Here is a 22,865-nt window from a genome sequence, read left to right on the forward strand (position 1 = left end):
CAATAAAATTGTCATTTTGTAATGTTTACGTTATTATTTTCTAAAATAAAATATTGTTTACACTAAATGTTTTCGAAATGGACCTAACCTTACGCAAGTCTGACAAAATTAATGATACATTCCTCGAAGTGGTCTCCTTAAAGTAGCTTCAACCGACAAACCGTCTTACCCATGTACAGAAGAATTCTGTTTTGGTTTTATTATGTAAGGACACCATTTGGAGCAATTTAATAAGATCTAGTGTCTAGAATTCTGATACATTTTGGGGTTAATTTTATGTGATGATAAAAACTGATTTTAGGAAGGTTAAAATACAATGATTTGTTTGATAGGAAGACATCAAAGCCATCATGATAGGAACATAAAATACCATGAAGTGTTTGATAGAAAGACATCAAAGACATCATGATAGGAACATAAAATACCATGGAGTGTTTGATGGAAAGACATCAAAGACATCATGATAGAAACATAAAATACCATGAAGTGTTTGATAGAAAGACATCAAAGACATCACGATAGGAACATAAAATACCATGGAGTGTTTGATGGAAAGACATCAAAGACATCATGATAGAAACATAAAATACCATGTAGTGTCTGATGGAAAGAAAATAAAGATATCATGATAGGAACATTAAATACCATGAAGTGTTTGATAGAAAGACAATAAAGACATCATGATAGAAACATAAAATACCATGAAGTGTTTGATAGAAAGACATCAAAGACATCATGCTAGGATCATAAAATACCATGAAGTGTTTAATAGAAAGACATCATGATAGAAACATAAAATACCATGAAGTGATTGATAGAAAGACAACAAAGACATCATGATAGGAACATAAAACACCATGAAGTATTTGATAGAAAGACAATAGAGATATCATGATAGGAACATAAAATACCATGAAGTGTTGGATAGAAAGACATCAAAGACATCATGATAGGAACATAAAATACCATGTAGTGTTTGATGGAAAGAAAATAAAGACATCATGATAGGAACATAAAATACCATGAAGTGTTTGATAGAAAGACATCAAAGACATCATGATAGAAACATTAAATACCATGAAGTATTTGATAGAAAGACATCAAAGACATCACCATAGGAACATAAAATACCATGAAGCGTTTGATAGAAAGACCTCAAAGACATCATGATAGGAACATAAAATACCATGAAGTGTTTAATAGAAAGACAATAAGGACATCATGATAGGAAAATAAATTACCATGAAGTGTTTGATAGAAAGACATCAAAGACATCATGCTAGGATCATAAAATACCATGAAGTGTTTAATAGAAAGACATCAAAGACATCATGATAGAAACATGAAATACCATGAAGTGATTGATAGAAAGACAACAAAGACATCATGATAGGAACATAAAACACCATGAAGTATTTGATAGAAAGACAATAAAGATATCATGATAGGAACATAAAATACCATGAAGTGTTGGATAGAAAGACATCAAAGACATCATGATAGGAACATAAAATACCATGTAGTGTTTGATGGAAAGAAAATAAAGACATCATGATAGGAACATAAAATACCATGAAGTGTTTGATAGAAAGACATCAAAGACATCATGATAGAAACATTAAATACCATGAAGTATTTGATAGAAAGACATCAAAGACATTACGATAGGAACATAAAATACCATGAAGCGTTTGATAGAAAGACTTCAAAGACATCATGATAGGAACATAAAATACCATGAAGTGTTTAATAGAAAGACAATAAGGACATCATGATAGGAAAATAAATTACCATGAAGTGTTTGATAGAAAGACATCAAAGACATCATGATAGAAACATAAAATACCACGAAGTGTTTGAAAGAAAGCCATCAAAGACATCATGATAGGAACATAAAATACCATGTTGTGTTTGATACAAAGAAAATAAAGACATCATGATAGGAACATAAAATACTATGAAATGTTTGACGAAAGACATCAAAGACATCATGATAGAAACATAAAATACCATGAAGTGTTTGATAGAAAGACATCAAAGACATCATGATAGAAAAATAAAATACCATGAAGTGTTTGATGGAAAGACATCAAAGACATCATGCTAGGATCATAAAATACCATGAAGTGTTTGATAGAAAGACATCAAAGACATCATGATAGGAACATAAAATACCATGAAGTGTTTGATAGAAAGACATCAAAGACATCATGATAGGAACATAAAATACCATGAAGTGTTTGATAGAAAGACATCAAATACATCATGATAGAAACATAAACTACCATGAAGTGTTTGATAGAAAGACAATAAAGACATCATGATAGGAACATAAAATAACATGAAGTGTTTGATAGAAAGACATCATGATAGGAACATAAAATACCATGAAGTGTTTGATAGAAAGACATCAAATACATCATGATAGAAACATAAACTACCATGAAGTGTTTGATAGAAAGACAATAAAGACATCATGATAGTTACATGAAATAGCATAAAGTGTTTAATAGAAAGACAATAAGGACATCATGATAGGTACATAAAATACCATAAAGTGTTTGATAGGAAGTAATCAAAGACATCATAATTGGAGGCTAATATAAAATGATGTCTTTGATAGGAACACATTAAAGGCATCATGATAGAAAGGTTGAAATATCATGATGTCTTTGAAAGGAAGTCATCAAACATCATAATATAAAGGTTAAAACATCATGATGTCTTTGATGGGTAGTAATCAAAGACATCCTGATATGAAGGTTAAAATACGTTTTTGTCTTTAATAGGAAGACATCAAAGATATCATGATTGGCAGGTTAAAATACCATGATGTCTTTTCTAATATATATTTTTTTAATAAGAAAACTTCTTAAATAATATAACTAGATAATGTTATGTCAAATACTATGATACTTTAAAATTTGACATCTATTACTTAGTGTTCTAAGTTGAATCGGGACTCAAATTACCATGGCTCAGAAAAAGTGTTGCGAATTTTATCCAACATATAAATATTATAAAGATGTTGAGGGGTTTCAAAATACAATGATAGGGGAAAGTGTTGGGGTTATTTTTCCAACATGAGTTATTCCATTAAGATACTTTTTGTAGCATTATTTCTAGATTTGAATTTTAAATACTGTGATAATAAGAAATTCAGGATTCTAGACTGGGGGTTTTATGTGCCGGTAGGGGATTCATAATACCATGGAAAAGTTGAGTGTTGTGATATCTTCTCTAACTTATACTATTTCAACTAGTATATTTACTACAACATTGTAGCCGAAATGAAGGAAGTAGGGCCAAAAGGCTCTTATTTGGCCCAATTATTAGTGCAAATTGAGAATCTGTCCTCTATTCATATCCGAATAGTATTTAGACCCCTCGCTTTTCAGTTACAGTTTCCTACAATACATTTCAGAATTTAATTATTATTATATTTTAAATGCTTAACGTGCTTCAATTAGAAAAAAATGACGTATGTTTAGAACCAATTACAACCTTTGGTATTTTACCCTCGGAAATTGACTATTTCACCTTTATATCAGATTTCCATATCAGCACAGTACTTGCAATACATAATCTAGTTATAATGCTCCCATCAGAAAATTTTAAATCATGTTTTTTGACTGACATATTTTAAAAAAAATATAACAATATGTTTTTCGTCGTGGTATATTTATATCTGATAATGGAGAATTGCCTTTAGCCAAATAAACATAATGATTTTATATTATAGCAGTATTAGAAATACTTAACTATGTTGCCGATTAGTATGATAGTTCATTACCTATATGTTTGAAGAGATATCAGAACAATCTGTCCTGAAAAAGATGTAAAAAAAGAACGGGACAGAAGACACTATAGAGAGGATAATGAAAATATAATAAGTTGAAGAAAAATCGACAATACCATGACAAATAAACGGGAAAAAAAACACGAAAAGATGTACAAAAGTCTATAAAACACATCATGAGTTCAAAGTTCAGACTGTCTTAGTTTGACAATAAGATTTTTCAATTTGAACCCGCTTAACCATTGAAGTTGTTCCTCATAAATTATCGATTACATATAACAAAGTTATATTGAGTTCATACAGCCAAACAAAATAGTTTTCTACGACGGTTAGTCCCGAGGATATCATCAGCTCAGTAGTCAGTGCTTTGTTACTAAAAAATAGTATAACAAAAATACTGAACTCCAAGGAAAATTCAAAAAGGAGAAATCCATCAAAACTGAAAAACAAGTGCCATATTCTTGATTTGGTACAGGCATTTTCCAAGGAAAATGGTGGGTTAAACCTGGTTTTATAGCTAGCTAAACCTCCCACTTGTATGACAGTTGTTTATAGTTCTAACATGATTAATAACATATTTTTCTTAAATTCTCCGTTGAAAAATTCAGAAATTATTTAGAAAAAAGGTTCCAACTCCCTCAGGCCTTTATGACCTTAGATAAATTTGAATATATACTTCATGACTATATTTTTCATAATTTGTCTACTAAGTATAGGGGATCAATCGTAGTTGAAAAGGGCAATATCCATTGGCTAAAAAATTACCTCGGGGTTCAAATAAAACAGAACACACAAAACGGACATTCTATTAAATTTCCTTTGAATTAAGTCGAAATTCCATGTAACACAGGGACTTAAATGTACTGTAACAGTTGTTTTTACAATTATATGATTATTTTTCGAGCTTAGTTTAATTGATGTACGGGCATTTTCTTATAAAGTTTTTATTCTTTTTACTTGTCTATTTTCTTTGCTAAGGGGGTGCATGGATTTTATTGGAGATATATTCGTTTTTTCTTTCTTCTTTTTTGATAAGTTGTCCTTGTTATTAAGTCGCCCAAACTAGAGTCTTGGAGACTTATTGTTTTGTTCCGTTTCTTGTCATTATTTTTATTCTTCTCTTTGTTGACCCTTCATCAGTGTTAAATGAATTTTAGAGACATAAAATATTATAATATGATGGTAGATTATTATGGGCAGCACCAACTGTAAAAGCAGTTTGATTTTGATTTTGGCCGCCGTTACGATAGAGACTACAAATTTTTTTGATATGATTCAAACTTAATGAAACTTTACAGAAATGTGAACTGGCATACGTAGATGTGGCATTTGACTTTGGAATTTCTTAAATGACCGCCGTTTTCATAGAAACGGCAAAAATGTAGAAAATAGAAAATTAGTCCTATCTTTATGAAACTTGATAGTAGTGTGACATGTCATGTGTAGAAGTACTATCCGACTTTGGAATGATTGAAATGACCGCCGTTACCATGGAAACAACACAAATGCAAAAATTGAAATTTGGTCCAATTTTTATGAATTTTGATAGTAATGTGTTGATATGCTATCCGACTTTGGAATTTTCAAAATGGGTTCCGTTATCATGGAAACAGCAGAAATAATGATTGTGACCGATTTTGGCGACTTTTTTGTTAGCATCCTAACACAGGATTACTTGTGTTTTAGTTGTTCTTGATTCTTTACGAAATGACGATTGCCTTGTCTAATTACCATCTTACGGTAATCATTCATAATAAGTCGGAAATCATTACATCATTTAAAGTACAACAGGATTCCGATTATAACATCTGATTACTTCCGAAATATCTATTGTTTCCGTGACTGCTTACATTACGTTTGTGCGAACAAAGATGTTTACTTTCCAAGTGATATTGTTGTTGGAAACTTAGTTTTAGAATTATATTCAACAATGCAAATACAAGGTAAACATATATATGTATACTTTTTACGTCATAAGTTCAGCCAAACTATATAAAATATTATGTTATACTTATACATGTATATACGTATCAATGTAAGAATTGCATTTTTGCAAATGCAAAATAAATATCGTGTCCTCTGTAAACTACGACTATATCAACGACAACACCATCTACATTTTGACCATCGATCAAGACTACTCATTCCACTAGGGTATATAAAAATAAAGATGATGCCTTTCTTCAGTGGCATAATCTAGGGTTGTAACAACGTACAAGATGTATAGTGGTGTAACGTGTAACCAGTAAGGCGTTTATATCTTAAACGAACGTTCCAGTAAATACCTGGATTCAAGCTGTCTATAAACAATACGGCAATACTATATATCTATCAATCTATGTTATTCACAATGAACTAAAATATATACACTAGCTCTTTGCCGATATAAAGTAACAATGAACAATTATATATACACAAATATAATTATCAAACAGCCTGTCCTCCGAATGGGACAATCCGTCATTATAAGACAGTGCGGGTTGGTACAGTATGTTACTACCAGACAGTGCGGGCTGGTACAGCCTGTCCTCCGAGTGGGACAGTGCGGATTGTTGCAGTCTGTCCTCCGAGTGAGACTTCTTTATAAGAACATCGACAGAACCCGAATTGTATTCCGCACCCGCTTATATACTCCAGGGCGAACACAATATTTCCTAGATGGTCCAATTAAGTAAAGGTTTTAAGTAATTTGTGGTAACGAAATCCCTGACTTAATAATTTACTAGTAATACATAGATTACGCTCATTAAAATCCAAAAACGTCACTCACACGCGCATAGAGTTTCTGGTGTAATACTGAAATATCTAAATCTAGGAAAGGACAGTTATTGCTGTTGATATAAGATTTATTTAAAGTAAGTTCCTGATATTAAAGGGGAACAATTGGTGCCCGTAGGAATATCTACAATCTGTCGATAAACTGTATTGCCGAAACGTACATAAATGTTGTCAGGGAGAAAATTTAGTGCTTGGATCAGCTCATCACACCTCCAATAAGTATATCTAGCATATTTACCTTTCTCATTAGAGAAAAAAAGGCTTTAATGAGTTGCAGCAAATAAATTTGCAACCAGATTTATCAAACGACCATTTAATTAGATAGGAAAACTTTTGTTTGATAAGATTGTGTGGAAGTGTAGTATAAAGAGTGGAAAAGTCAAAACTGTCAACCGAATCAAAAGGACCATCAAAAGCACGTAATTTATGTAAAACATCCAAAGAATTTTTTACACTCCAAAAATGGTTAATTCCACTGTTTTAAGATGTTTTATTACAAAAATTAACGATAAGTTCTTTGAAAGTAGTTAAGGAACTCATTAAAAGCACCGAAAGATTAGTAGTAGAATACTTACTAGAGGCCGAGATGAAACGCTATTTTAGTGTGTAGAAAGTAAAATCACAAAAATACTGAACTCCGAGGAAAATTCAAAACGGAAAGTCCCTAATCAAATGGCAAAATCAAATGATAAAACACATCAAACGAATGGACAACAACTGTCATATTCCTCACTTGGTACAGATATTTTCAAATGTAGAAAACGGGGGATTGAACCTGGTTTTATAGCGCTACACCTCTCACTTGTATGACTGTCGCATCAAATTCCGTTATATTTACAACGATGCGTGAACAAAAAAGACATAATAGGTAACATTGTCAAAATATGGGTACAGTAGTCATCACTGTGTCACAATCTCAAAACAAAAAACATTTAACAATGAAGCACAAAAAGCATCTATCAAATTTAACAACCACATTCATTGCTTACTTATATATGTATTTTAAATCAACCCATAAAGGATTGAAATATTTGAAATGGTTTAGGTAACCAATACATAGTTGGGACCTTCAAATGTTCTGAGGAGGCCTTAAGCTGAGCTGTGGTAGTGACATGATTATTTACTAATGACTCTCTGTGTAGCGTACGGCCTTGAATGTAGTTGAATGTATAATTTCATTTTTAAGGACTTCCGTGTAGTATTTACGTCATACCACCACCACATTGTTGGCTGCTTTGTCGGCCGGTATGAACACAAAACGCTTTGATAGTACTTGAATTTTGTTTTAATCCTAGAAATTGGCGTATTACTTACTCTTTTATTTATTTCTAAATTATTTTCGAAATGCGATATTCGATTATCAACAATATTGAGACATTTATTCAAAAAGGAATCAAGTGAGTTTTTGTCAGATTTCTCCCGCTTACACCATTTGTTACAATAGGATGAAAGAGCATCGTTAATAACCTGACGACACTCTTCCCAATTTATTTTTGACGGTGGACGATATTTTGGTCCTTTTTTCAGAAAGTTTATAACCTTTCGGTCTTTAACGATGTTGAGGTCGCCTGTAATTACATGGCCATTTGGGTCATATATAAACTTCGATGTTTCACAGTCTCATGTTGAAGGAGCATTATTTTCTATACTGACGTCTGATGTAACTGACGTATAATTAAAAATTAAACTTCTACTGGGTTTTTTATACGAAAAAGAAATTATAGGTGGCTCTATGTTATCAAAATAAGGAGGTATAACGTTTTGAACGGTATTGTATTGCTGCAATAAGATCCTTCTTATCTGTAACCATAACGACCAATAAACATTACAGTGGCATGGTGAAGATAGTACTATGCAGTTTATTGTCTTTAAATAAATCGTTAAGGGTTTCAAAGTTATGTGGCCTTTTAGCTTTTTTTCAATCGGGCGTCACTGATTTCGACAATTAATATCTCTTCACTGATGCTCGAGGCCAAAACATTTGAAAATCCAAAACCTAATACATTCGTTAAAGAGTTTATAAAACACTAAAGGACATTAAGTATGGCCTAGTCCGGACAAGGAATCAGAACTTTGCATTAGAGAGATATACGCTTTAAACAAAATGATTTTCAAATTTTTATAACAACTTATTTCAATCAAACAATATCCGTATTTTCATGCCAATATCGAAGAACTGGCTACGGGGCTGGTGATAACCTCGGGGACTGACAGTACACAAGAATCGAAACGAGCCTGTGATATTAGCATTACTTCTGGTTTAATATACCAAAACATCCTCAGTGTCAATCTCATGAGTCAAGAAGTAGTTTTGTTCTCCAATTGTGCAGTGTTGTAAAGGTACAATGCATATATAGTAATTCTTAAGTACTACAATCATGATAATATAAAAAGTAAATTTTACTGAAAATGCAATACTATCAATATTATTAAAGAACTGAACTGTTACACAATATATTTTGTATATACAACCAATACCCCCATCTTGCCGTAAGAGGGATATAGGATTTAGTGAGTACATCCAACATGGCGACCAAGGAAATCACAATGGTCGCCATGTTGGATGTACACACTAAATTTAAAAAGATCTTTATGAAGTTACCTGCTTTCTGTTAATCATTTTTAAGTTATAAAATACACTTATAATATAATATTTTTTAATAATCAATGTTTAAAAGTCACCAATATGTGCTAATATTAATTTTCAAGTGTTATTCGGTAATTACAAGTGTTATTTGGATAATAACGGTGTTATTCGGTCATTCGTGTTACCCGAAATTCACTGCGGCTGAAACCTTGCATGGGCTTTATTTCTGTTCTATGTATAATCGTTATGGCTGGTATCTTATTTATGTGTTTATTTGTCCTTAACTGGCAAGTTGTGAACATGTATAGCCTGTTTTGAAAAATATTCGTGTCAAACAGTCAAAGAGGAGGGGATGGTCATTTTCAGCATCAACAATGTCCTTTATGCGCTACCGTTAGCGTCAAACGAGTCTTGATTTTATATCGTCATTCGTAAAATCTAATTTCGTAGCCACGTTAGGGTCAAATGGAGTAAAATACTTATCGTTAACGTCTAATGACTAGTAATGAGGGGTACCCCATAACTTCCCTCAGACAGGGGTCCATGATTCCCACTCCTTATCCCCAACTCGCATTTCCCTTCCCTTTTACTCTAAAATTTTCTCTCCTTACTTCTACTTCCATCCCCCTTGCTCCCAGACAAAAAAATAGCAAAATATGTTTCCTCAGTCTGTTTTTACCCTTCCTTTAATTCTAAATCAGGCTTTTGTTAGTATAGTTCTATAACATAATAAAATAAAGATATATTAAGTTTATTTTCATTGTTTAAAAATAAAATGACTCACACGAGATCAAAGGGTCTTTTCTATTTATAATCTTCATAAGATTTACTTCTACCAAACTAATTACTTTTGTTTTCACTTCAGACCAGGCTAACTAAAGGACCTGAACATGGTACCCCCTTTTCCTGCTTCCTGATTCCTCATTCTCATGTTCCCTTACCCCTGTCCAACCCCTCAAGGGGTTCAATTATTTTGTTTGTTTTTTCTTGAGAATATAAATGGCCTAATTTGTAAATTCTAACCCTACAGTAAGAGGCAATACATTTTATTGATGGATTCGTCTTAATCACAATTTGTTTACAATTAAACCCCCTACCCCCGCGTCTCTCATTGGTATACAAAATCAAGTATCAGGTTCAAACATACACGTAGGGCTTATCTTGTTTACCAAATAACACATACATTTGAGTTGAATTTGTGCTTAGTATTTTTAAATACAAAATTTGTGTAAAATTTGTGTATCCCATGTTCCAAACAGGTTACAAGACACCTCAGCATAATTTGGTTGACGAGGAGTACAAATGCAGCTCAGCTGCATTTCAGAATTTTAAGGCAAAGAAATAACTTGTCCCTGGCAGCGAAACAGCATGCCCCGAGAAGTTTGTATTCAACATATATATATAAAAACAAAATCACTATTTACACTTACTGTGCATGTAATTTTATTTTGTTTGCTCATTATTGTTGCCACAAATTCTTCATTTTTTTTATGCCGTAGCGGAGTGGGTATTAAGTTTTACCCTTGTCTGTCTGTACGTATGTCCCAAAATTGGTGTCCGTTCTCGAACTTCAGTTTGCCTCAACCAAATGTTATGAAACTTATACACAATGTTATTACCAAAAAAACAGATCAAGTTTGAATTTTTTTTGGTGGTGTCACTTTTACTGTTCTAGAGTTATGCCGGCCCCTTTACAAATGGAAAAATTGCTGAATTTTTTTGTTTCCGTTCTCAAACTTTAGTTTGCCTCATCCAAATGTTATGAAACTTATACACATTACTTATTACAACAAAACTCAGATCAAGTAAAACTTTGGGTAGTGTCCCATATATGGACACATTCCCCATTTATTTAAAATATGAACTACATTATGCTTTCAAATGTCAATCATGGTTGATTTTCTGACAGAATTACTCTGACATTTAATTTCAGGCTTCAAGTACATGTAAGAGGAAGGAGTGATTTGCCGTGAAAGATCCTTGAATGTTCAACTTTACTTGGAAACGATTGGCAAAGCACTGACAGAATTTACATGAGGAGCCAGTATCATCTTGTCTTGCAATTGGGAACTATATGTAAAGTGCTGAAACTTAAGAACAACATTAGAAGCCAAGATCAACAATACTTGGAACTACATGTATAATCAAAGTACTGTCAGAATCCATATGAGAGAACCCAAGATCATCTACACTTGATGTCTATTTGCAATGTGTTGTCAGAATCCACTTAAGAAGCCAAGATCAACTATAATTTGGAACTATATGCTTTAGTGCTGTCAAAATCCATAAAAAAAATCCAAGATCAAAAGGACCTTCTTTACCTACCAGTCCCAATGATAAATACAGATTATTGAGTCTTATAAAAAACACTGATGAAGAATATTGATATAAAAATAATGAAAATATAGAGCTGATCAGCTAATGATTGTACAGGTACATGATGTATACATGTCAACAATTACTAGTATATTGAAATTTACAATGCTAATAAATGTTTTATAAATTTGATCTCATAGACATTTTAGGAATAAAGATAAAAAATGTTTCAAAAAATGAATTTTAATTGAGCTGAATTATTTTTTTTTTTTGCTGTCTGTAGTGAATTTTGCTGCAAACATGATTCATGGTATGCAAACTGCATTATATGCAGTTGTCTTTAATATAGAAGGTAGCTATGAGATTTGTTAATTTTGGAAATCATAATACCAAGTGGCAGTTGTGGTAAATGCACAAGCCTTTGCCTCATCTTTTACCTCACCAACCCCTTACCTAAATGGCCACTTGGATTATTTTACATCATTTGGCATTTGTTTTCCATCCATATGCTATTCAGTTTCTATTTCAAAAGTTATATTTTCTGGATAAAAGGAGATATAAAATACAGTTTTGTTCAATGAGACAGCAACCAAACAAAACAACCAAAAGAATTATATATTGTCTTGGAAAATTTGTGTCTCACTAACTGACAACATTTTTACCTACTGTAAATTCAGAAATTATTGTGTGCATTTATTATTGCGATTTTTCACGAATGGACTAAATTGTGAGTTTAATTATCATGATTATTGCGATTACAAAAAAATCTGCATAAAGATCTATAATTCAGTCATCAGAATCATGAATGCAAGTTCTTATTATTGCGATATTCACCCTGTCGCATTATTTGCATTAATAAAAACCTCACAATAATTTCTAAATTTACAGTATCACAATGATCCAGATTAATATTGTTTTGAAAATAAAATATGCACTCAAATTGATACAGATTGCAACAAAGATCTCAACCTCATTTCATGGATCAGTGATCAAGGTTAAAGTTACCTGATTAGGGTTGTTTATCAGATACAGTTTACTGTTAGCAATAGGTCATTTGTTGTTGTGTTTTTGTCTGTTTTTTCTAGTACTAAAAATACATGTAGTAGATAAACTATATGTATGTAATGATTCACAAATGTAAGGAGTACATGTCTGTCTGGCAGTTGTCATTGACCACATTTGCATGGTTCATTGGTCAATGGTAAGTCCTCTTTTAACATGCTGCAATGTGTAATCAATTATAGGTCATTATATTTGGTGTATGGTATGATTATTAAATGAATATTTGGAAATATTAAGTAAAAAGATGTGATATAATTGTAAATGAGACACTCCACAAGAAACCAAATAACACAGTAATAAACAACTATAGGTCACCATACGACCTTCGACAATGAGTTAAACCTATACTGCATAGTTGGATATAAAAGGCCTCCAAATGACAAATGTACAATTTAAAACAATTCAAATGAGAAAAAATAACTGCATGATTTATGTACAAAATAATGAATGAAAAACAAATATGCCTGTCTTGCAGGGTTTATCTGGACTTAACTTCATGTTCATGGTTTTGTCTGTTACTGGCATACTATATATGTTTCAAAATATTTGGTTGATGAGATGATTGTAACAGAGGCGGATTTAGGGGAGGGCCCATTGGTTGATTATACAGGGAATCACTGAAGCATGACTGGTGCAAGCCTCTCTTAGGGAGTCAACCCCCCCCCCCCCCCCCCCCCTTTATGAAAAATTCTGGTTCCGCCACTGCAAATTCCTCCTTTTTACCCTACGAGGCTGCGTATTAATTAACAAATAGCAAAATAAGTAAAAGGATAATATCATAAACAGAAAACATTGGCCCCGAGATCTCATGTTATAGGACTAGAGTTCCAAAAATCATAGAATCATGATACGTGAAATTTGTTAGATATTTTCGTGCCCATTATTTGATAAAGTATATAAATCTTTGAATAAAAATGATATGTGTGACTATCAAGTATTTATTCTTTGTTTGAAAATTGTAATGTCCAAAATTATTTTGGAAAATAAAAAATACTTAACTATTATCAAAATTTTGCAGTGTTAAAATAATTCACATACTCGGGAATTGTTATGTTCAAAATTTTTTGGCAAATAAAAAATACGTAACTATTATCAAAATTTTGCAGTGGGAAAACATTTCACATACTCCGGAATAAGATCCTACCAATACTGGGAAATGAAGATATTTCAAGTAAAAAAAAGAGATTTATGACAGTAACAAAATGTTATAATACGCAAAACGGACAAAACGGCTAAAAGCTCATTAGAGCTTATGTTGACTCTGTTTGTAGACTTTGCCGACTCTAAATAAAGCTCATTTATTATTATTTATTTATTTATTATTTATAGCGTGCAGATGAACCCCGATGCCTTTATACTATAGCATACTGTATGGGTTTTACTTGTTTTTGAAAGCCGTAAGGTGACATGCAGTTGTTTACATCGCTACCCTTTGTTTACGGTTAAACATTGCGTCATTGGCAAAATATTTTCATATATATATATATATATACTAATACATCTAATTGACATCTTTTGATATATTCATCCAGTATTTAAATGAAAATAGGGTGCGAACGTGTATGGTGAGAATGTGTTTTTTGAGCGAACGCACCAGATACCGTCGTACATGTCAATATTTATATTTTCTTTTTTTTAATGTCATGCTTTCATATATCATCTATAATTCTGTCCTTTTTTTCAAATCACTCTGTATTTTTGACCGTACGTATTTCCTGTTTTTTAGAACGTTTTGCATGGTTTGTTGACATCGGGAAAGGGTGCTCTCATACACGCCCGCGTTCAAATGTCGTCAAAACTATTTTTGAGAAAACCCCTCAAAGCGACCGTTTCCAAGGCGCTCGTCGTAAGAAACATGCGTTAAAATATGCGCACTGTTAAAGACCCGAGCCACCTTAACTCCGAAATATATAAATGAACCAAAATTAACAGGAGGCACATGTGTTTTTTTTACTGTCCTTTCCTAGAATACCTTGGTTATCTTCGAAATCTTATCATTCCAAACCTCCAAAATTGATTGTCCAAATTGAAACCCTTTTTCATCTATATACATGAATAATTCAGAGGGAAATCATATGGTAAGCAGGAACTGACAATTGAAACACTCAATTGAATTAAACACAAATCAAAGCTGTATGGTAAATCAATGTCATATATTAGTACTTTGCAGAAACATGTGTCACTTTAAAGTTATTGTGAGTACCTCTATACATACTACACATAGGACTGCAGAACCCCAAACAGTTATATCACTAAAGAACTATCCGTGCATTTTAACAAAACCAGTTCAAAAACTTGAAATTAGAATACTGACCAATCGGTTTCTGTAAGAAACATGGAAATAGGATAAGTAAAATTTAAAAAAATATAGCGGAAAAAAATCTTTTATATTTTCTATCATAAGATTCGTTCAAATTGTTAGCATGTTTCGTCTACTACATGTTATATATTCATGGTTTAAAAGAAGGTGAGACGTAAGGTAAGATTAGTTTGCTAACATTCATGTAACAAGGGAAAAATAAAAGAGATATGCATGTATATGCCAATTTTCAAAAATTCGACAATGTTAAAAGTTTGCCGTAAAGCTTTACTACTTTATAAATAAGCAGTCACTCATTAAAGATACGCTACCTAAAATTTAGTAGCCGTCTTATTAAGATTATTGACAAGTGGCGCTCGAATTAAAACAGTTGGAATACCAAATCAAGGCAACTATGAAAATTAAGGCAACAATATATTACCGCTTTTCAGATCTCATACATTGATTAACAAGATACAAATCAAGATAACAAATAAAAATTGAGGGAATGGCATGCACTCAAAGGAACCGCTAAAGATTGTAAGCATTATAACACATTGATGTACATAAAAAAGTATTATAATATGGGATATATCTCAATCATATCTGATATGAAAAATACGTCGTAAATAAATATCTAAAAAATATAAATACAAATTTTTAGGCTTCAGTGAACTTTTAAACACAATGAGACTGTTCAATCCTTTTCATGTCTCTTTTAAGAAGAAATCCATTAAATTAAAAGGCTATGTATAATCCTTCTTCGTACATTATATAATTACGTATAGGTATACCTTTTTCGGCAGATTTTATCAAAATAGTTTTAAAGTCGTCCATAAAACTTAATTAAGATAGTACAACTTTGTTCAAATCATCAGACAAATAGTTTTGTCTTATCTATTCTCATGTTTGAGGGTAGGAATGCCCTTTACCGTCTGGCGTCAAACGGTCATTTTCGGCTACCGTTAGCCTTTAAATTGGTTAAAATATCCTTATCCTGTTCGTCGGAGGTCTCAAATAATTAACCGTTACCGTTATTTTTGGAAAAAATTTAACGTGATTCATCAAAATCAGTCAATTTTTTTTTATCGTCATAAAGGAAATGTACATTATATCGTCATGCACAAAAAATTACCGTTAACGTCATTTGGCAAGATTTTTTAACCCTGCGACGTCCACAAAAAGTCATCTTTTAAAAATGAGCAAATAAAATATGTTACAAGCATCCATTTCTTGAAAAATGAATAGTAAACATGGACCAATGTCAAATTGTTCTAAATATTTGAAGAAATAAAACAAAACATCTGTTATTAGACTTTTAAGGATGTGAATTTAAGCATGGATGCAATTTGGGTACTCCTCATTACAGAATCATGGATCGTTTGGAGGTTGGTTCAAGCCCATTTTTCTATGATTCAAGATGGGTTCAAAATTAAATTGGTGTAACTATATATAGTAAATAAGGATACATCTACAAAATAAACACAGAATGGAAACTTTTGTCTGGATCATAAATAAACGTAGGTGAAAAAACTGTCAAAATAGGTGCAATTTGGGTACCCTCACGTAATATTACATTTAACAACCTCGTTCATTGCTTACTTATTTTTGTATTTTATTTATGTATGCCAAATCAACCCATAAAGGATCGAGGGCTCTGGGACCGAATCGTAATTTTAACATTAACTCTGGCGTAGAATAGCGTGTTAGACGTCAGAATGTAAACGTCACACAGGTAGAGATATAAAATAATTTTGTCGTTCAAAGTATGCAAAAATTATAATAGAACAAAAACACAATGGCGGGAAGTTTAAAGTACAGAGACACGTCATATGTATCAAAGAAACATAAAAAGTTGCAAAGAACTTACTTTTTTCAACACAGTAAAGTTTTCTATTATTCAAAAGATGTTGACAATACAGTTGTGTATATTTAAAAAGCACATGTAAGCTCGGTTGCGCTTTCTCTATGGCTTTGTATATTAAACGATTAATGATCATTTAAATATTTTTTTTCAGTTCAGGTAACCTTCAAGGTAAGCGAACACGAGGGCAGGATAGAATATCCATATGACAACAGATTTGGACAACTAACGTTTAAAGTAAAGTATCCGTATTACGATTGGCTGAAAAACAATCAAATGACATGTAATCATGAAGATTGATTATTACTGCAGATTTCATTGTAATTTTTTATAAAAAGATGTCTACTACACTAACTTGCATTTATTCTTTAACACGGAGAAGTTAAACTGCTCTAAGAATTAGAAATCAATATTTGTAGCAGATGGCAATTTGAACTATTAAATTGTTTTTGTCAATTTTCTGAATATAAAAAAAAAAATCCAATTAATCAGCAAGATCATCTCGCACTTGGAGGCAGGCTTCAGCTGGTCCCTTAACAGTAATGTATACTAGTTCAGCGAAATGGACACCACACTAAACTCCGAAACATATCAGCTAACAAAGGCTAGAGGTTCCTGACTTGGGGGAGGTCCAAAATTGCGGCGGGATTAAACATGTTTTGTGAGACCTCAACCCCCCCCCTTATACCTCTAGCCAATGTGGAATAAACAAACACACAGCAATACGCACAGTAACACTCAGTTTATAAGAAGTCGGAGTCTGATGATATTAAAATATATAGCAATAACTGGCGTCCAAAATATGAACCGCCACACAGGAATTTCCTCAAGTTCCCGACAAAATACGGAAATTACGAGAACCGAGTACAAAAACAAATACAGGGTATATCAGGGTACACCCATATAGTTGACAATACGATCCACGATACACTATTATGTGTTCGTCTTGTAAACAACACATACACACTGTGGCATTTTCTTTAAATTGCATTAAAGTTTTGATTTCGGTTCATTCATTATTGTATGGAAACATTGTACCGGAAAGTCAAACCGACGCAGCACAGCTGATAGCGTTCGATTGTACTATATAGCGTTATAAAACTCCCTATTTTCTATCATGATGACAATGATTTAGTGTTTTATTGAATGTAACTCTAATCTATCCATTAAAAGTATGTTGATATATAAGCTTTTGCAAATTAGCAAAAGAAGACATTTAATATCTTCAATTAAAATATATCAAAATACCAGTTAAAAGTTTCGGTCATTAGAAAGAAAATTCGTGTGTTTATTTTCACTTCTCGTATCATATTTGCTATTATTTGATTATAACTGAACCAGTATATCACATCAGGAAATGCTTTGAAAATCTTTCAGCCTTTTATATAACATGTTTGTATGCGAATACCAGAGGATGATTCTTTGGTGTATAAGTACACGTTTGCACCATATTGAAAATACGACTTCAATGATTTTGGTATTAAAAATGATTTTTTGACGAATTGAATTTCAGCAGAATATCAAAATTCTAAAAATGACTTATTAATCAAGTAAACACATCATCTGTTGGTATAATAATAAACTGTTGCCAAATAATTGATCTTGATAGTACATTTTTTTTAATTTTATTGTTTAGGTGAAAGGGATACATTTTTAGTTTTCAATAAAAAGAAATTTATTGAAAATTGTGATTGTCAGTGAGTGTTGAATGATTTCTTATGAATACTAGTATTATTTTGATAAGTTTATTTGTTTTTCCAGTAACGCCTTTCATATTTTTCATGCAGGCGTCTTACAGAAGGTATTAAAAGATGTAAAGAAAGTTGCAGTATCCTTTAATTTCAAATTCCTCAATATGGACGATACCCTCTTGCTGAATAATTCAAAGTTTGAAAAACTAGAAAAAAGTAAAACAATAAAAATACCAAACTCAAAGGAAAATTCAAAACGGAAAGTCCCTTATCAAATGGCAAAACCAAAAGCTTAAACACGTCAAACGAATGGAAAACAACTGTCATATTCCTGACTTGGCACAAGCATAGTAATCATCTTTTCCTCGATTGTGACGCGACCAAATTTGTACTTTTAGTTACTACGAGGAAGATACGGATGCCACTATAGAGTACCAGGCTCTGTTATACATGATCCCCAGTCTTGTTCGTCTTTGCCACTAGAGTACCAGGCTCTGTTAAACATGATCCCCAGTCTTGTTCTTCTTTGCCACTAGAGTACCAGGCTCTGTTATACATGATCCCAAGTCTTGTTCGTCTTTGCCACTAGAGTACCAGGCTCTGTTATACATGATCCCAAGTCTTGTTCGTCTTTGCCACTAGAGTACCAGGTTCTGTTATACATGATCCCCAGTCTTGTTTCGTCTTTGCCACTAGAGTACCAGGCTCTGTTATACATGATCCCAAGTCTTGTTCGTCTTTGCCACTAGAGTACCAGGCTCTGTTATACATGATCACCAGTCTTGTTCGTCTTTGCCGATAGAGTACCAGGCTCTGTAATACATGATCCCAAGTCTTGTTCGTCTTTGCCACTAGAGTACCAGGCTCTGTTATACATGATCCCCAGTCTTGTTCGTCTTTGCCACTAGAGTACCAAGCTCTGTTATACATGATCCCCAGTCTTGTTCGTCTTTGCCACTAGAGTACCAGGCTCTGTTATACATGATTCCTAGTCTTGTTCGTCTTTGCCACTAGAGTACCAGGCTCTGTTATACATGATCCCCAGTCTTGTTCGTCTTTGCCACTAGAGTACCAGGCTCTGTTATATATGTTCCCCAGTCTTGTTCGTCTTTTCGTCGTCCTTCATATTTGTCACGGCGTTGTTTGTTATGTTTTGTAAATTTTTGTTTGTCTTTTTGGTGATGTTTTTTCTTCGTTTTTTTTGCCATGTTATTGTCAAAATGAAAATAAGATGATGTGGTATGATTGACAATAAAATAACTCTCCACCAAAGACCGAATAACAAAGAAATAACAACTTTAGGTCACCATACGGCTTTCAACAATGAGCAAAACCATAATTCAAACAAGAATAATAACGGCTCGATTTTTTTTATGTACAAAAAAATAAATGCATAACTATGATATACAGCAACAAACAACAACCACTGAATTACCGGCTCCAGACTTGCAACAGGCACATACAAAATGTGGAGGGGTTAAACAGGTTTGCAGGCGCCCAACTTATAACAGCACAATATAAGAACAAACAATAAAAATCAGATGAACAGAGCTTATCTAATCAGATTAATATAAATCAACTAACAAAAACACTAAAGACACAAAGTACACATCTGAGATTACTCGCAGTTACTGAAAGCTAGTCCAAAGCCAATAACAACTTTATAAAATAATGTAGCTAAGACTATATTATCAATTTATACACGTCCAACATCCAGTTCGTTTTCGACTTTGATTATTCCTTTGGTATCTTTAGTATCTCTTTCACACCTCTTGTTAAGTTTGTGTTGATCCCGTCTATTACATTCCACTACAATTAAAGTATACCACATATACAGGTAGGCTAGTTTCATATCTCAATTTGTATTAACAGTTCGAGAGTGGCTAAGGATCTATTTAGAACCAAACATTACGAAAAAGAACTAGCAACTTGATTTAATATTAATGTTTGCATTGTGAGCTTTTAATTTTGTGTGACATCATGCCATCAACACCTACATACAGTAAGTAGAGATAAGGTATGGATTTGATGTCAAAAATGTGTTAAGAAAATGTCATTCCAATCCTTTATCTTTTAAAATTCTTCACCATTTTTGTACAACGTATCTTTTTTTACAAAATAATAGAAAATTAATATATGTAATTTCATTGAACATCAAGAAATTGATAGAAAAGCGATAAAACACCACAAATACTTACACCAAGACCATTCATGGACAACATGAACTGGAGAAGTAAATTTTTTTTTTCAACATTCACAAAATTTCATATTCTGCTTGAATACTCAGTTTTTTATATTATCTTATTAAGTAGTTGTAATAACATTTAAGTAACTAAACATGAGTTAAATCATCTTATTAAGAAATCATAAGAGAAAAAAAAATGCTCTCGCCTTAATCTATCAAAACAAATCGATTTTCATGATATTTTATGACCAGAGAAAAGATAAAATGATTAGTTATTAACACAACACTGCATTCCTTTAATTATTCTCTATCACTGACGTGATCTCGAATGATTAAGGATGCAATGTATTCTATGCATTCACGAAATTTGCATTTATCTCTTAAAATTGTAAATGCATGCGTGATAAATAATGTCAAATGACAAAACGTTGACTACTGGGAAGGCCATATTACGTGGTATAACAGTCCAGCAACAGCAGTGGTGTCGTCTCAATTATAAAAAGTCAGAATAAAACATTCATAATTGAGCTATTCGATTTGCATTTATGAATAAGCCTCTTTCAAACTTTCTTGCCCAAAATTTAAACATACGTACAATGTATCTTGCGTATACGTTTATAAATTTACCAATTATCCAGAAACCAAGGTTTTAACTCCCTCAGGAAAAGTTTACCTTAGATAGATTTGACTATTATCTTTAGGTCCTTTCTTGTTATAAAGCTCATTAACTGTTTCGGTTCTAACACATTCTTGGCTATCAAATATTTGGCTTTGACTGTTCCTGGTGATGGTAAATCAACAAAAGCGCTTCGGACGCACGGAATTTATAACATGTTGTTTTAATTTCTTTGCAACCCTTGTTCGCGTTTTTTACTGTAGCCTTGTTTTATTGGATGGTATCTGATTCGATGGATAAAAGTATTTGATATCTACAATTTATCAAATAAATGTAACAGATCAGGTATTATATTCTAATGAATTATTAATTATCTTTTTCAATAAAAAAGTTGATAATAATTTGTCTTTAATAGGAAAGACTATATTATGTATTCATTTTCACTTTGAAGATCAATTTGTTACATTGTTAATTGTTACATTACAGTTAACCAAGTGCATTATGTTAATCATCTAAAGAATGGGCAAGGATTCATACCCATTGCTAAAACAGACTTTGGTAGAAATAGTGTGGTAAATGTTGAAAGTATTCGTAAAAATGATTTATATGAAAATACCTTTGATTTTATGTAGCATTCCAACAATGATATTTGGATTTAATATCATTGGAGGAAACTTTCATAAAAATAAGCATATGGACTCCCATGTTATAATTGCAAAAGATAAAATTGGACCAAAATTGTGTGTCAAAGATTGTACTTTGTACAAAGGTTGTAATGGTGTGAACTACATAAGAGACGGACTAACTTGTGAGTTGCTGTCTATCTCCTACCCAGATGATAAACTCGTATACGGGAATGGAATATATTTTACAAATATTACCGAGTGGACGCAGGTAACTATCAAATGTATTGTCACAGCTTATTACCTGAAAAATAATGTTATTGTTATTTAAATTCGTCAATTTTTGCTATAGTTATTATGAATTTCTTTAGAAATTATAAGTTATCATACTATGTACATGTAATAAGCAGTCGAAATATATTTTGAAATCCAACATTTCGGATTGAAATTAAAATTTAAATTCAAAATTTTGATAAGTGTGTTTATTTAAAACGGTTTGTATAATCAAAATATTCAATCATATATGTCTGTATCTATTTAGGAAACCGAAATTAAATTTAGAATCCATTTCTCCTCTAAGCAATAGATACTCTAACTATCACAAGAATATGTATTGCTCACTTAACAGTCATCAAGACCTTTAATAAAATACCAGCTTATTAGTATTAAAAAGAAGGGACGAAATAAAATAGCAGGTAACATGGAATAACTAACAAATGCTCTCTTACAACCTATAATCATCTGAAATTGGGTTTTTTTGCGATACAGCGATCTTAATATTACACTTCTTACTGTATTTCCCTATTTCTAGGGGGTTTTATTCATTTTTGCATCCTGCCACACGTCTATCCTTTTTCATTTAAATTCCAATAATTTAAAAAAATCTTCAAATAAACAAAAAATAGCAAAAAATTATGCCAAATAAAAGTAGTGATGGAATATTATAAATTCTTTTTATTTTTGTAGCACCTAATATCTCTCTCAGCTATGCTAATGTGTTTTTGTAGGGCTAAAGCTAAAAGTTTATGAAAAAAATATGTGCTTT

General features: G+C 32.2%; 1 protein-coding gene across 1 annotated transcript in view; it reads left to right on the forward strand.

Annotated features, from left to right (window-relative positions):
* Window positions 1-21,715: 21,715 nt before the first annotated feature.
* The window catches only part of LOC127727749 (neurogenic locus notch homolog protein 1-like), a 29,267-nt gene continuing 28,117 nt past the window's right edge, over window positions 21,716-22,865 (forward strand). Inside the window, exon 1 of the mRNA XM_052234864.1 lies at window positions 21,716-22,091. Within this exon, the coding sequence (XP_052090824.1) occupies window positions 21,774-22,091 (318 nt within the window). The 5' untranslated portion in view covers window positions 21,716-21,773. The remainder of the gene's footprint in view (window positions 22,092-22,865) is intronic.

The sequence above is a fragment of the Mytilus californianus genome, unplaced genomic scaffold (assembly GCF_021869535.1).
Source record: "Mytilus californianus isolate M0D057914Y unplaced genomic scaffold, xbMytCali1.0.p SCAF_2, whole genome shotgun sequence".
In the NCBI taxonomy this organism is placed as follows: domain Eukaryota; kingdom Metazoa; phylum Mollusca; class Bivalvia; order Mytilida; family Mytilidae; genus Mytilus; species Mytilus californianus.